Source organism: Mustelus asterias, chromosome 10 (assembly GCF_964213995.1).
Source record: "Mustelus asterias chromosome 10, sMusAst1.hap1.1, whole genome shotgun sequence".
Classification (NCBI taxonomy): domain Eukaryota; kingdom Metazoa; phylum Chordata; class Chondrichthyes; order Carcharhiniformes; family Triakidae; genus Mustelus; species Mustelus asterias.
Window position 1 is genome coordinate 59,268,886 of NC_135810.1, and position 15,708 is coordinate 59,284,593.

The 15,708-nt window shown below is 40.3% G+C and overlaps 1 protein-coding gene across 1 annotated transcript in view; it reads left to right on the top strand.

Moving 5' to 3' along the window:
- The window catches only part of mtmr2 (myotubularin related protein 2), a 68,146-nt gene extending 53,714 nt beyond the window's left edge, over positions 1 to 14,432 (top strand). The window contains exons 11-14 of the mRNA XM_078221774.1: positions 258 to 350; positions 6,072 to 6,185; positions 9,129 to 9,305; positions 13,171 to 14,432. Of these exons, the coding sequence (XP_078077900.1) occupies positions 258 to 350; positions 6,072 to 6,185; positions 9,129 to 9,305; positions 13,171 to 13,332 (546 nt within the window). The 3' untranslated portion in view covers positions 13,333 to 14,432. The remainder of the gene's footprint in view (positions 1 to 257; positions 351 to 6,071; positions 6,186 to 9,128; positions 9,306 to 13,170) is intronic.
- The last annotated feature ends 1,276 nt before the right edge of the window (positions 14,433 to 15,708 follow it).

Sequence of the window (15,708 nt, forward strand, 5' to 3'; positions counted from 1 at the left end):
CACCCGGAAGAAAGCCATGCAGACACGGGGAGAATGTGTAAACACCACACAGACAGTCACCCGAGGCCGGAATTGAACCTGGGTCTCTGGCATTGAGAGGCAGCAGTTCTAACCGCAGTGCCACCGTGCCGAGGCTGGGAAAATGGGGTTGTCTTGTATGCCAGGTAGACTTGTACATCATGTTTTACAGCATGTATTCCAATATGTTTCTACAATAATGAAATAACGATTGCTTAGTAAAGAAATATTTTTTACAGAGAGTTGGACATGGAGATAAGAACCATACAGATGCTGACAGGTCGCCGGTCTTCTTGCAGTTCATTGACTCTGTGTGGCAGATGACAAGACAGGTGCTACCTTTTTATAACTTCCAACTTTTATTTATAATTCAATAATTGGATCATTTTGTTTCTTTAACTATGCATTTTTAAAATGTATTCTTTCATGGGATGTGGGTGTCACTGGCAAGGCCAGCAGTTGTTGCTCAGTGGCTTATTAGGCTGTTTCAAAGGGCAGTTAAGAGTCAAGCACAGTATGGATCTGGAGTCACATGTAGGGCATACCAGGAAAGGATGGCAGATTTCCTTCCCTAAAGGAAAGTAGCAAACCAGAAGTTCTTACAGTAATCCACAGCTGTTTCACAGTCACTATTACTGAGACTAGTTTTTAACTCCATATTTATTAATTGAATTTTAGTTCCATCAGCTACCATGGTGGGATTTGAACCCATGCCTCCAGCGCATTAGTCTAGGCCTCTGGATTACTAATCCAGTGACATTAGGTTATTTGTTATTATTTAGTCAGTGTGCATGTTAAACTGAACACTGAAAAACATATGGAAAACATAATCCTGAAGACCTCATTGTGTTGAATTTTGTTTCCATTTTTAGCAAATCATGTTTGCAGAATTTTAAAAATAGTTGACGTAAATTGAATGGTTGGTGCCAGTCCTAAACTTTCCTTCTCCCCATTTTGTTTATAAGTACACTTCCTTCTACTACATTTTTCTATCTCTCATACTCTAATGTTGGACTGATTGTATTCTATTTTCTCTCTGCCCTCTGATCAATTTCTTTATTGCCTATGGAACAAAGGGTTTCCTTGTGTTAATTTGGCCTTTGCTAAATGATATGAAAATAGATAAAAGGAAGGTACTGGAAAATCTAGCAGTATTAAAATGTATAACCTATCCGATCTGGATGGCATTTAACTGAGGTTGTTGAGGGAAGTTGGGATAGAAATTATGGAGCAGTTAATCGCAATCTTCCAATCTACCTTGGATTTAGGAGTGGCCATAGAGTAAATATTGTTTATTCAAAAGTATGGTGAAGGATAAATGTGGGAATTACAGACCTGTTGATGCTGGGAAAGATTTTAGAAACAACAATCAGGGAAAAAATTAATAACTACTTGGATAAGTTTGGACTGATAGAAGGAGGCCAACATTGATTGATTAAGGGAAAATTGTGTTTAACCAACTTGAGTTTTTTTACATGGAACAGAGACGATGTTGCAAATATGGACTTTCAAAGGCATCCGATAAAGTTTTGCACTTTAGGCTTGCTAATAAAATTGAAATCCATTGAACTAAAGGAATAATAGTAGCATAGATAGAAAAGTGGCTAAGGAGTAGAAAACAGAGTTGTGGCAAATAGCTCTTTTTGAGACAAGTGGGAGGTATACAGTTTGTAAGGGTTCAGTACTTGAAGCACTGCTGTTTTTGAACTTGGGGGTAAGAGTACACTAGCAAAAATTGCAGATGACATGAAACTTGGAAGTACAGTGAATAATGAAAGAATTGTAATAAACTTCATGAGTGCCACCCATCTCACTCATTGCACCGGTTCAGACTTAATCTCTCCAACTTCCTCCCCATCCTGCTTCTTATTTTCTACCCCTTTTAGATCCTATTGCCAGTTCAGCAATACCACTTGCATTGTGTTCTCCAGAGTATTCAATCACTTGCTAACAAGATCCTTGGCACCCTTGTGTATATTTTGACATTCTGGCACCAAGAGAAACATGATTTACAGGTGGTGACTCCTTCCCCTTACAGAACTCTCTCTAAAATGGTTATATATTTCACCAACTGCCCCTCTAAATCACTGTGATGGAAGCATGAATTGCATCTCTGAATTACACTTTATCTTCTTCCTCAGTACTTCCTCCTTTTGAGTTCTTCATCCTTTCCTTTTATTTAAAATCCTTGGTTACTAACACTGCTTGTGGCTCCATATTGAAGTCTTCCATGAGATATCCTACTTTGCTCTTCCCTTAGCCTCTACAATGAGCGACTCATGAACCTTGATGATTTCAACTCCCCTTGCCCATTTGTCTCTGAATTCACTCCCTTGTCCTCCAATATTTTTTAAAATGTAAAGTCATGTACAACAATATAAGTCTTGTACAACATCGTACAAGATTGCGATTGTGGTTTATTATCCATCTTTGTATTCAACCTCCACAGCAATTTGGCATGGGTAACCATACCATCTTCCTCTATTGCTTTTCTCCATTGCCCACCTCCATGGGACTATCCTTTCAAGGTTCCAGTCTTGTCAATCCAAATGTAACCAGTGCAACTGAAACATTTCTATCCTCCTCCTACTAGTCGTCTCAGAAGTCCTTCAAGGATCTACCCAAGGCCCTCTCCTCTTCCCCATAGAATACTTCTCCTTGGTGACATCCTGTCCAGATCAGCATTGTGATGTTTGATAATGACATACGGACCCTACCATATCTCTTAACCCAATTATCTCTGTACTGGTAAAACTGCTTGTCTGGCATGCAGTCCTGGAAGAGTCATCACTTCCTCCACTGAAAATTATCATGTGCAACCCCCACTATAACACACTTTACTCCCTTTCCTCTGATTCCCATCCCGAGCTACTGTCTCTGCCTGAACCAAATCGTTTGTAGCCTTGATGTCCTATTCAATCCTGAGTTAAATTTTGGACCCAAAATCAATTCTAGTTTTTTATAAAAGTCAGGTCAAAGGCTGATTTTGTGCTGGAGGGTGGGTGGGTTTCATATTGCAAAAATAGTCCCACATATTTCAGCAGACAACTCTACCAATGCCTCAGTTTAATTGCCCCCCCAACTGATGAACAATAATAGTTGCTATGCAAAGAATTGGAACTTCGGCTCAGAGCCATTGAGCTGCAGGCAATCACTGATAGTAAGAAGTCTCACAACACCAGGTTAAACCTGTTGGACTTTAACCTGGTGTTGTGAGACTTCTTACTGTGCTTACCCCAGTCCAACGCCGGCATCTCCACATAATCACTGATAGATCAGGGAGGTGGAATATTGCCTGAACACTTGTTCCAGAAGGCGGTCACACCTTTTGGATAGAGTCATCTGATTTGGTCCACGATGAGGGACAGGAGGGTGTGACTGCAAGTCAGGCAGGTATGGGTATCAAGAAAGTATAAGTGATTGACTCAAAATTGTCTTTGAAATGCTGTGATAAGAGCAATCAGGGATGGGTGACAAATCAGTGATGGCCACATTCCATGAAAGAATTAAGGAAAAAAAAGTGGAGGAGTCTCAGCCCTTGTAACAATTGTCCATGGTTCTTGCAGCCTTTATGGACAAAAGCAGGGGCTGCAGAGTAGATAAGCAAACTGACCATGGTACTGTGGTAGTGGAAGCCATTCAAGCAGGGAGAGTCAATGGGAATATAGTGGAAGTAGGGACATTATAGTCAGGGAGATAGGCACTGTTCTCTGCAGCCGGGAACATGAGTCCAGAAGGCTGTAACTGTGAATTGTGCTGGGACCAGTGTTCTGGTCAGTCATAAAACTAGGGCAGTAAAGAGGGTTTTAAACTAAATAGTGGTGGTGAGGGGTCAAGTGAAGGAAGATGTGATAAATTAGAGAGCAAGGCAAGAGAGCAAGATAGAAATAAGGGAAAAGGTAACCAGAATGTGGCTGGAATGGGCAGAGCATATAAACTTGAGTGCACCAGCATATAAGACAGCAAAAATAATTTAAAAAGACAGAATTAAAGACACTATCTGAATGCTCACAGCAAATTAGATGGCACAAATGGAAGTAAACAGGTATTATCTGATTGCCATTGCAGAGACATGGCTACAGAGTGACCAAGGCTGGGAACTGAATGTTCAAGGATATTTGACATTTAGGAAGGAGAGGCGAAAAGGAAGTTGGTTATCACTGTTAATAAAGGATGGAAATCAGTATATTAGTAAGAGAGGATCTTAGATTGGAAGGTCAAGATGTAGAATCAGTGGAACTAAGAAACAGCAAGGGACAGCAAACATTAGGAGAAGTTTATAGGCCACCAAACAGAAGTAGTAATGTAGGACATGGTATAAATCATGAAATTAGAGGCGCATGTAAGAAGGGTAATATAGTAATCATGGGGGACATCAATCTACATGTAGACTGGGTAAGTCTAATTAGCAATAATGCTGTGGAGGACAATTCCTGAAACATACGCAAGATGGGTTTCTAGAACTATAAGCTGAGGAGCCAACTAGAGAATGGGCTATTTTAGATCTAGTATTGTGCAATGCACAGGGCTAATTAATAATCTCATTGTAAATGAGTCTTTAGGGAAGAGAGTGTGTAATATGATAGAATTTAACATTAAGTTTGGAAGTATTGTAGTTCAATCTGAAACTAGAGTCTTCAATCTAAGCAAATGGGGGTAAGTCGGGTGTGGTAGATTGCGAAACTGCATTAAAATGTACGATGGTATGGTCACCATTGTCCCAGATGACCATAGGCTGTTCTCCTCTTTGAGGGGGAAAGCTGACTGGTGGCGATTGAATTTGAGGATCACCACACCTCAGGCAAGAGGCAAGGTTGAGAAAGCTGGGCTTTCATGAATAACCTCAGCCGATATGGGAATTGAACCTATGCTCTTGGCATTGCTCTGCATCATGAACCAGCCATCCAGCCAACTGAGTTAACTGACTCCCAAAGGTAGGCAATGGCTAGTATTTAAATTAATACATGGTTTGCAACAAATCTACATTCCTTTGAGGAACTAAAACCCAAATTCTGCAATGGTTCCTGCAGATTGGAAGGTAGAAAATGTAACCCCACATTTAAGAAAGGAAGGAGAAAAAAAATGGGGAACTACAGATCTGTTACCCTGATATCAGAGGGAGGGAAAACACTAGAATTTGTTATAAATGATGTGACCGGATAATTAGAAAATGTTAGGATTGGGCCAAATAACATGGATTTATGAAAAGGAAATCATGTTTGACAAATCTGTTGGAGTTTTGTTGAGGATGTAACTAGTAGGGTAGATGGGGGTTTCTGATGGATGTGTTGTATTTGGATTTTCAGAAGACTTTCAATAAATTTCCACACAGGAGATTAGTAAGCAAAATTAGTGCACATGGGATTGAGGGTAAGGTACTGGCGTGTATTGATAATTGGTAAATGGACCAAAAACAAAGAGTGGGAATAAATGGGTCATTCCCAGGTTGGCAGGATGTGACTAGTGGGGTGTGGGAGGGGTCCTTTGAGGGGTTGGGCAAGTCCCCTGGGAGTGTTGGGGTGGTGGGGAGCAGTCCCGCGGGGCTGTGTGGTGGAGATAGGGGTCAGGAGTAGTTTGCGATTGAAATCGCATTTTCAGATGGTTATCAGAGGAAGGTAGCATTTCTGGGCAATTGCTGTGCAAACCTTTACCTTTGAAGTTCTGAAAGAGGTTCCCCCACACATCTTTGGTGTATTACCCAAGTCCAACGCTGGGAAGCTCAGAAGTTACAACCCATAATGTTATAGTAAAAGATGGAGGAAAGTCGTACACAAAATATTCTCCCTTTTCTTTAAAGCCTGCTGTTAATTCTTGCTGTAATCCATGAACTGTCCCAACTAATCTAACTAAATGAAACAAAATATTAAAAGCATAAAACTTGAACAGGAGCCTTAGAGGTGATTTTTAGATTTCTTAATCTGAGATTAGTTTTGTGCTTCTTCTGAAATGAACAGCAGTCAGATAATGCAATAATAGTGTGACACAGATTTGTTTTGCTGTGGATTACATTAACTAATTTAAATTAAATTTCTGATCATTTTTTATTTCCTCAGTTCCCAACAGCCTTTGAATTTAATGAGTTCTTTCTTGTAACCATTCTTGACCATCTGTACAGCTGTTTGTTTGGAACATTCCTTTTTAACAGTGAACAGCAAAGGGTAAAAGAGGTAAGTCTTCCTTGTGCTAGGGTCTTTAGTTGTATAATATTTAATTAATATATAAAATTGTTGAAACATATACAATAATATAAAGCGAAATTACATGTACTGTGTACACAGTTATATTGGGTTTTGGATATTTTTTGAATAACTACTGTATGCAAGTTCACTATGCATATATTTATGACTAATTTGGTATTATTCCTACGAGTTATTATAGCATAGAAGGAGGCTATTCAGCCTATTGAGGTCATTCTGGCTCTCTGTAGAGCAATCCAGTCAGTCCCATTCCAGGGCACATTTATTTGCTTAAATACCCATCCAGTTTCCCTTTGATTGCACAGCAAACACAGGTTGGATCCTATAACGTTACTACCTACTTCAGGTGGGTGGGTGGGCGAGCCTTGTGTGGCCAACAGATAAACAAGTTTTGTTTAGTTTTCTACTGGCTTTTTTTCCAGCATAAATAGAATAGCAAACAATTAAAAATCACCCTATTGGTTCAGACAAGAATCAGTAACTCTCTGTTTCCACTTCCCTGGATTTCTGGACTGTCACCCATAAATACTTAGACATTAGATTAATTAAAATGTATTAAGCCAGGAATAGGAAATGGCCGCTCTCAAGAAATCATGACTATATTACTCTTTTTGCAACACCAACAGTCGCCTCTCTCATCAGGGGAATCCCATACTATAAGGACAGCCTTCTCCTAAACTAGATTAGATTTCTCTGTGCAACATTTAACACAGTTCACTATCTTGAATGATTCAATACTCCAAAATGGGTTTTTGATTTGTAATAATAGGACTATGTTAAGATCCATTAAATAATTTGTTGGTTCCAAAGTAGTACATGTCCCTGAGGAAGTCCATCCAAGGGATTTCCAATTATGTTATACTAGGCGCGACCAACCAACATCTCCGCTGCAAGTAGCTTTTCTGTGACTGCAGCCCGGCACACTCCACCTATTCAAGGATTCAGTCCTCTTGGGGGGAAAAAAAGAAGAAAGGTTGGGACAGATCAAGCAACCTTCCTTCCATTTCACCTCAATTGATTAAAGGATCGAAGTTTATTTTAATTAACCAGAATAGCAGAGACAATTGGTTTGTAATCATATAGTAAGTGGGAAACAGCAAAGTGTCACTGGCAACAACAGCTACAGTATCTTCCACACTGACCTTGCAGCCTTACCCCACTCAACCACCACCTAGTTGGGAGGGTGTGGCCCTGCATTGTGACTATAGATCTGTTACTTGTAGATGCTAGCAACAGGAGGGGTCTCAGCAGAGACCGGGGGAGGGGGGGTGAATTGCCCCATTAACCTCCTTTAAATCACTGTGCTCTCTTTAGCTAATTGCCACTGCAGAATCATATCTTAGTTTTGATTCTTGCTGACCTTGGTTTGTAAATCAGTCAACTTTAATAGAATCATAAAGATTTATAACACAGAATGTGGCTATTTGGCCCATAAAGTTGTCTCTTTGAAAGAACAATCTAAAACTAGTCCTACTCTTGCCAAAGCATTGTATCTTCCGCTACGTCCAGATTAACCTCGGCAGATGCAATAGTGTGTTGTAGTCAGTCCCTCTGACAAAGCAGTCCATGCTTCAGAAATTCTCTGCATAAAGAATTTATCCCTTGTCTTTCCTCTTTAAAGTGATGGTTTTAAATTGTTCCCTGTTGTTGACTCCCCAACCAGAGAAAAAAGGCCGGTATTCATTTTGATCAAAACCTTCAGAACTTTGAAAGCCTTTAAATGTCATCATCACCATCTCTGCTGCAAAGAAAATGGTCCCAGTATCTCAAAGCACTTCTCATAACTATAGTTTCTGATCTCTGGTATTGCCCCATGCAGCTATGCTGCATACCCTCTATATGGTCCCTTTATCTAAAGAAAGATATATTGGCATTGGAGACAGTCCAGAGAAGGTTCACGAGGTTGATCCCGGGTAGGAAGGAATTTTCTTATGAGAAGAGGTTAAGTAGATTGGGCCTCTACTCATTAGAGTTTAGAAGAAGGAGAGGTGACCTTATTGAGACACATGGGATTCTCAGGTATTTGACAGGGTAGATGCTGAGAGGTTGTTTCCTCTTGTGTGAGAGTCTAGGACTCAGTAAAGGGTTGTCCATTTAAGACAGAGATGAGGAAGATTTTCTTCTCAAAGGGTAGTGAATCTGGAATTCCTTACCACAAGGGCTGTAGAGACTGGGTCGTTAAGTATTTTTAAGGCAGAGATAGATAGATTTTTCATCATTAAGGGAATCAAGGGTTATGGGGATAAGGCAGGAAAGTGGAGCTGAGGATTATCACGTCAGATCATTCATGACCACATTGAATGGTGGAGCAGACTCGGTGGACAAATGGCCTACTTCTGCTCCTATGTCTCATGGTCTTATAGCTTTATTGCTTATTCTCTAATAGAGGCAGTAAATTAAACTAAATTGTATGCAGATTAGCTGTGGACTAACTAATATTTTGTTAGATTTCTCTTTATTTTCCTCTTGTTCCTTTTGCCATTGTGTATAACTCTGCTGATCTCCATCCATTGATCTCTGCTGGAAAGTGCCTGTACCTGGATGGCAGGTGTATATATGATTGGGCTCGGAGAAGAAAATTGCAAGAAAATTTCACGCTAATTCTTGGTTACTGAGCTGACTATTGTGGGGGGGAAATGTGCATTTATACATTACCTATCATGTGTTCAAGACATCCCAAAATGAGTCACAGCCAACAAAATACTTTTGGGAGAAAGTATAGAGCAGCCAATTAGCAGAGAGCAAATTTCTGTTGATGATGAATGTTTGCAATAGTGTTGCAATATTCTCATTTGAGATAGCAATCGTTATAAAGAAACAAAGGGAATATGCAATGTAAATTCTCTTGGAAAGCATACAAGATTAAATTTATTTCCTGCAAAATCAATATCCAACCCTGAATTTATTTTACAGGGACTGCAAAAAAGTACTATTTCATTATGGGCTTACATAAACAGCCAGCTGGAGGAGTTTATCAATCCCCTCTATGTGAATTACTATAACCACGTGTTGTACCCGGTGGCAAGCATGCGCCACCTGGAGCTCTGGATTGGCTATTACATTCGCTGGAACCCAAGGATGAGACCGCAGGTAAACATTTCGCCTTATTGGTTTAATTGTGTGAATGTTGAAACTGATCAATAACACAGGTCAAAAATGCTTCCATTCTTCTTGTGGAGGTTATTCTAAGTTACTTTGAACCATTTTCTATCTAGAATGCTTATCAAAACTTTTTTGAAAGTGCTGTATGAAAGCAGATGCATAAGGTTTGAAAACTGAGTTTATGTGCAAAAGCACAGTGGTGTCCTAATTACTGATCTAAGTTTCTCTTTTAGAGAGAAATCATAAAATTTTACTGTATTTTACTAATTTAAACCAAATATTACAAATATTTTTTAAAAATTGTCTCAACTTTTAAAAAGTCTAAAATATATAAAACAATAACTGAATAGCTGTATAAATTAATGCCATAATTTTCACCTACGCTGTAATTTCCACACTCCTGATTCCATCTTCCTCATCCATCGTTGCCTTAGACTGCCCTTGGTCTGCATGGGTAGCACAGTGGTTAACACTGCTGTCTCACAGTGCCAGGGACCTGGGTTCAATACCGGCCTTGGGTGACTGTGTGAAGTTTGCACGTTTTCCCTGTGTCTGCATAGGTCCCCTCTGGATGCTCCAGTTTCCCATAGTCCAAGGATGTGCAGGTTAGGTGTATTGCCATGGTAAATTGTCCCTTACTGTCCAAAGATGTGTAGCTTAGGTGGATTAGCCATGGTAAATGCACGGGGTTTACGGGGATAGGGCACAGGGGAGGGCCTGGGAGGGATGCTCTTTCAGAGAGTTGATGGGCTGAATTTCCTCTTCTGCACTGAAGGATTTTATGATCTTTCAATCTCCTTTTCCACCTTTAAAACCAACTTCCTCTTCCAAAGTTTTAGTCCCTTTCTGATACTTCCTTCAGTGGTTCAGCATCAATTTTTATCAGATTGCCCTCCTGTGCAGCACCTTGAGATTGTTTCCTTCTACTTAAATTCACATTGCAATTTGAACATACTGGCAAAAAATACATTGTGTTCAAATCTACTTGTTTAGTAGTTATTAGTTTGAGGCCAAAATCAAACTTAAATTTTACTGGATTATGAATATATTAACACTAATTATTTTGAATAGAAACTGAAAATAAACTACAAATGAATTAATTTAATCAGATCTGGTTAAATTAACAAGCTAACATTAAACTTAAGAAAAACCATATAGCTTGGTCAAGAATTTGCTTCCTGAATTAAAATATTTAGAATGTCTTGTAGCCTTAAATATTACAGCAATTTTCACATGTATAGTGTTGGAGAATACACTGAATGCACAGCTAGACAAGATAAGAGAAGCAGATTCATTAACATTCAACAGTGAATTGGACGTTACTTGAAAGGGAAGATTTTGCAGGGCTATGGGGCAGTGAGATTGATTAGACAACGTTTTCAAAGGATGAGCATCAGTTTGTTGGGCTCAATGGCTTACACCAAAAAGATACTATGATTGCAGTGGTGGAATACCTTTAATAAATAAACAGTTCTAAATTTCTCTCTCATAAACAATACATCACACTCTAAATTTTGGAAGGATAAGAAGGGTCATTCTGATTATTGATTAACATGTACGTATTTGATTTGATTGATTATTGTCACATGTATTAACATGCAGTGAAAAGTATTGTTTCTTGACAATATATTGACAAAGCATACCATTCATAGAGAAGGAAACGAGAGAATGCAGAATGTAGAGTTACAGTCATAGCTAGGGTGTAGAGAAAGATCAACTTAATGCAAGGTAGGTCCAATCAAAAATCCAATGGCAGCAAGGAAGAAGCTGTTCTTGAGTCAGTTAATACGTGACCTCAGACTTTTGTATATTTTTCCCGACGGAAAAGGGTGGAAGAGAGAATGTCCGGGATGCGTGGGGTCCTGAATTATGCTGGCTGCTTTAACAAAGAACAAAGAACAATACAGCACAGCAACAGGCCCTTCGGCCCCCCAAGCCCGCGCCGCTCCCCGGTCCAGGATTGAATCCTGAATCCAGGATCCCCGCCCAATTTTCCAGCCTATCTACATACCAATATCCTATCCACCGAGCTGTCCCTCACAGCTACGATGCTTTGTTCATTACAACCTATTAACTTACCCCCACCCCCCCATTCCAGACCATGTGATCTCCAGGGAGAGGCGAAAACCCAGAGTGAAAAACCCCAGGGCCAATATGGGGAAAAAAAATCTGGGAAATTCCTCTCCGACCCCCTGAGGCGATCGAAACGAGTCCAGGAGATCACAATGGCCCCGATCGGAAAATGCTTCCCAACCCTAGTCATTTCCACTTCCACGAACACCATATGAATTCCCTGCCCCCGAGACAGGTTCCCAACTATCCGCAGTCTCACTCTGTACTGGCACCAGCAAGATGATCATAGAATGAAGCCTTGAAACGAGAAACCAGGAACAATTAGCCCGCGCCGCTCCCTGGTCCAGACTAGACCACTCTTTTGTATCCCTCCATTCCCACTCCGTTCATATAGCTGTCTAGATAAGTCTTAAACGTTCCCAGTGTGTCCGCCTCCACCACCTTGCCCGGCAACACATTCCAGGCCCCCACGACCCTCTGTGTGAAATATGTCCTTCTGATATCTGTGTTAAACCTCCCCCTCTTCACCTTGAACCTATGACCCCTCGTGAACGTCACCACCGACCCGGGGAAAAGCTTCCCACCGTTCACCCTATCTATGCCTTTCATAATTTTATACACCTCTATTAAGTCTCCCCTCATCCTCCGTCTTTCCAAGGAGAACAACCCCAGTTTCCCCAATCTCTCCTCATAACCAAGCCCCTCCATACCAGGCAACATCCTGGTAAACCTCCTCTCTACTCTCTCCAAAGCCTCCACGTCCTTCTGGTAGTGTGGCGACCAGAACTGGACGCAGTATTCCAAATGCGGCCGAACCAACGTTCTATACATCTGCAAAATCAGACCCCAACTTTTATACTCTATGCCCCGTCCTATAAAGGCAAGCATGCCATATGCCTTCTTCACCACCTTCTCCACCTTTACCGAGGCAGCGGGAAGTGTAGACAGAATCAATGGATGGGAGACTGGTTTGCGTGATGGATTAGGCTACATTCATGACCATTTGTAGTTTCTTGCAGTCTTGGGCAGAGCAGGAGCCATACCAAGCTGTGATACAACCAGAAAGAATGCTTTCTATGGTGCATCTGTACAAGTTGGTGAGAGTTGTAGCTGACATGCCAAATTTCCTTAGTCTTCTGAGAAAGTAGAGGCGTTGGTGGGCTTCCTTAACTATAGTGTTGGCATGGGGGGACCAGGGACATGTTAGTGATCTGGACACCTGAAAACTTGAAGCTCTCGACTATTTCTACTTTGACCCCATTGATGTAGATGGGGGCATGTTCTCCACTACGCTTCCTGAAGTCGATGACAATTTCCTTCATTTTGTTGACATTGAGGGAGAGCTTTTTGTTGCTGCATCAGTTTACCAGATTCTCTATCTCATTCCTGTACTCTGTCTCATCATTGTTTGAGATCGGACCCTCTATAGTGGTGTCATCAGCAAACTTGAAAGTCGAGTTGGAGGGGAATGTGGCCACACAGTCATGGGTGTATAAGGAATATAGTAGGGGGCTGAGAACCGGTGTTGAGGATGATCATGGAGGAGGTGTTGTTGCCTATCCTTACTGATTGCGGGTCTGTGGGTTAGGAAGTTCAGGATCCAGTCGCAGAGGGAGGAGCCGAGGCCCAGGCCATGGTGTTTGGGGGATGAGTTTCGTAGGAATAATGATGCTGAAGGCTGAGCTGTAGTCAATAAATAGGATTCAATGAGCATATTGTCAAAAGGTGACTATAAAACCAAGTTATATTCCATTTTAATCACTTCTTTTCCTGAATTCAGGAGCCTATTCATCAGCGTTGCAAGGAACTTTTAGCAAAACGAGCTGAGCTTCAGAAGAAGGTGGAGGAATTACAGCGAGAAGTTTCTAACAGGTCAGCTTCCTCATCAGAGAAAGCTGGCTCGCCTTCACGTTCGGTTACACCTGTACAGACTGTCGTCTGAAAATCAAATTCATTCTATAGAGGATTTAATCGCTGTTAAAAGACAATTTTAGCAAAGGTTGCCTCATGCTTGAAGAAACATTCATTCATGTGTACAGGCAATCGTATATAAACAGGTTACTGTAACTTGTATTTACAACATTTTTGTATAACCAATTATAACACTTATTTGCCAATTGTAGCCAAATCATTCAACTGTTCCAAGTGAATAGACTACAACATAGTTTGTCCATTTGCAAATGGATATTATTTATTGCACCGACACATTTTAACTATTCTTAACCTTAGTTCTAGGACTAACGCTAAACCGTACAGGGAAATAACCAGTTTGCTTGTATGTTTTAAACTGGTTAGCTTTTTTACTTTGACACTACAGTTTCTGACAATCAGCTGCATTTCCTAGTTTTCTTCTCACTCCCTCCCCTTAACCAGGAGGATATCAAAGTATTTGCTGAGGGAAAAAAATTGATGCTATGTTCAATAAAGATAAATGAAAAGCCATTAAAAAGGACAGAAATTACTATTAAATGGGGCAGTTAATTGAGGTTGGAAATGGTCATTTACCCAATATGTGCTATATAGAGTTATTTACTTCTTCACTGGAACTTGTTTTAATATGACCATTCTTAGTAAATTTATATTTACCTAAATCAAATTGCCACTTTAGAATTCTCATGAAATGTTGCCATCGATCTTGCACTGCTACAAATCTGCACGGGTAGGGTTGATCCGGCTAACGTTACGACAGACCAAATATAGTATTTTTCTAATCAAATATGTGTGTTTGCATATATATATATATTATAAAGTATAAATTGTGCAGGTTGGATTTTCAAAGTAAACCACTTATCATAGTTGCAGAGCTCATGAGGTATGCAGCTAGTATCATAATTTATTTCTGTTAACTGCCAGTCTCCTTGAATTCTCTATTTAATCTGGCATTGAGCATTTAACATACTTGAACAGAAGTGTTTTTAAAGCAAGGCTTAAAAAGACTTGCACTTTCTTGTTAAATTGTAGTTTTCCATATATACATTTTTAAGTTTAAAAATTGTTCAGTTGTGTGTTGGTAAAATATTTGGTGTTTTCTGAATAAACTGGAAAAAGATGAAGTAAAATTTATTAAAAAACAAACGCAACATGCAGTGTAGAACGTAAACTGCTGCATTTCTTCATCTAACTGGTTCATCACTACTTACCTACAAAATCGTAAAGCAAACCCGAAATTCAGGAACATAGTACTCAGGTACTGCAAAGACAAAAAGATTACATAACATTGTGCAGCTTCTATGCAGATTAATACCACACACACAAATCATGCTTTCAGGGATTATTAACAGTTTAGTAACCCATCCAATGTAAGATATAATCTGTGTATCAGTTCTGTACTTCAAAAAATGGAACATTGGTAATAGATGAATGATCAAATTGTTGGAACTCATAGAAAGAAATCATAGAATCCCTACAGTACAGAAAGAGGCCATTTGGCCCATCGAGTCTGCACCGACCACAATCCCACCCAGGCCCTACCCCCACATCCCTACATATTTTACCCACTAATCCCTCTAACCTACGCATCTCAGGACACTAAGGGGCAATTTTTTAGCATGGCCAATCAACCTAACCTGCACATCTTTGGACTGTGGGAGGAAACCGGAGCACCCGGAGGAAACCCACGCAGACACGAGGAGAACGTGCAAACTCCACACAGACAGTGACCCAAGCTGGGAATCGAACCCAGGTCCCTGGAGCTGTGAAGCAGCAGTGCTAACCACTGTGCTACTGTGCCGCCCTGTTCAAATCAAACCAGTCTGTTAGAACTGAAAACTTTACTAAGTGACTATCCTGTCTCTAAATGTTTGTGTTTCAGGTCAAATTGATACTAAGTTATGGATGCTGACTTCATGAAAAGCATTAATTTCATTTTTAGGTACAAGATTGATTAGGACAGTTTTCTTTGTACATTCCACATCAGGGTTTCCCAAACGTTTTGAACAGTGGAACCCCTAGTGACCTCCCAAGTGCAACAGGGAACCCCAAGCATTTTCATTATGCCAGTGCCCCTTTTTGCTGCAAAATAGGTGCAAACACTGAAATCAAATGTAAGTATTTTCTAGCTATATCTATGTATATATTAGACTTGAGGAAGAGGCACAGCCACAAATACCAAGTGGTCTCACAGCTAACTAACAGCTAACTGGTCTCCTCACATTAACTCCTGGCCAAGCCAACGTCCCTGGGAAGTAGTGCCCACTGAAGTGGCTAATCTAAAAGTTATTTTATTAAGAGATTCAGGAATTTAGTCATTTTTAATGGGATGCTGGAATGCTGATACTCATATCAGACTCGCGCACCTCTATCTCCCTCATACAGACAT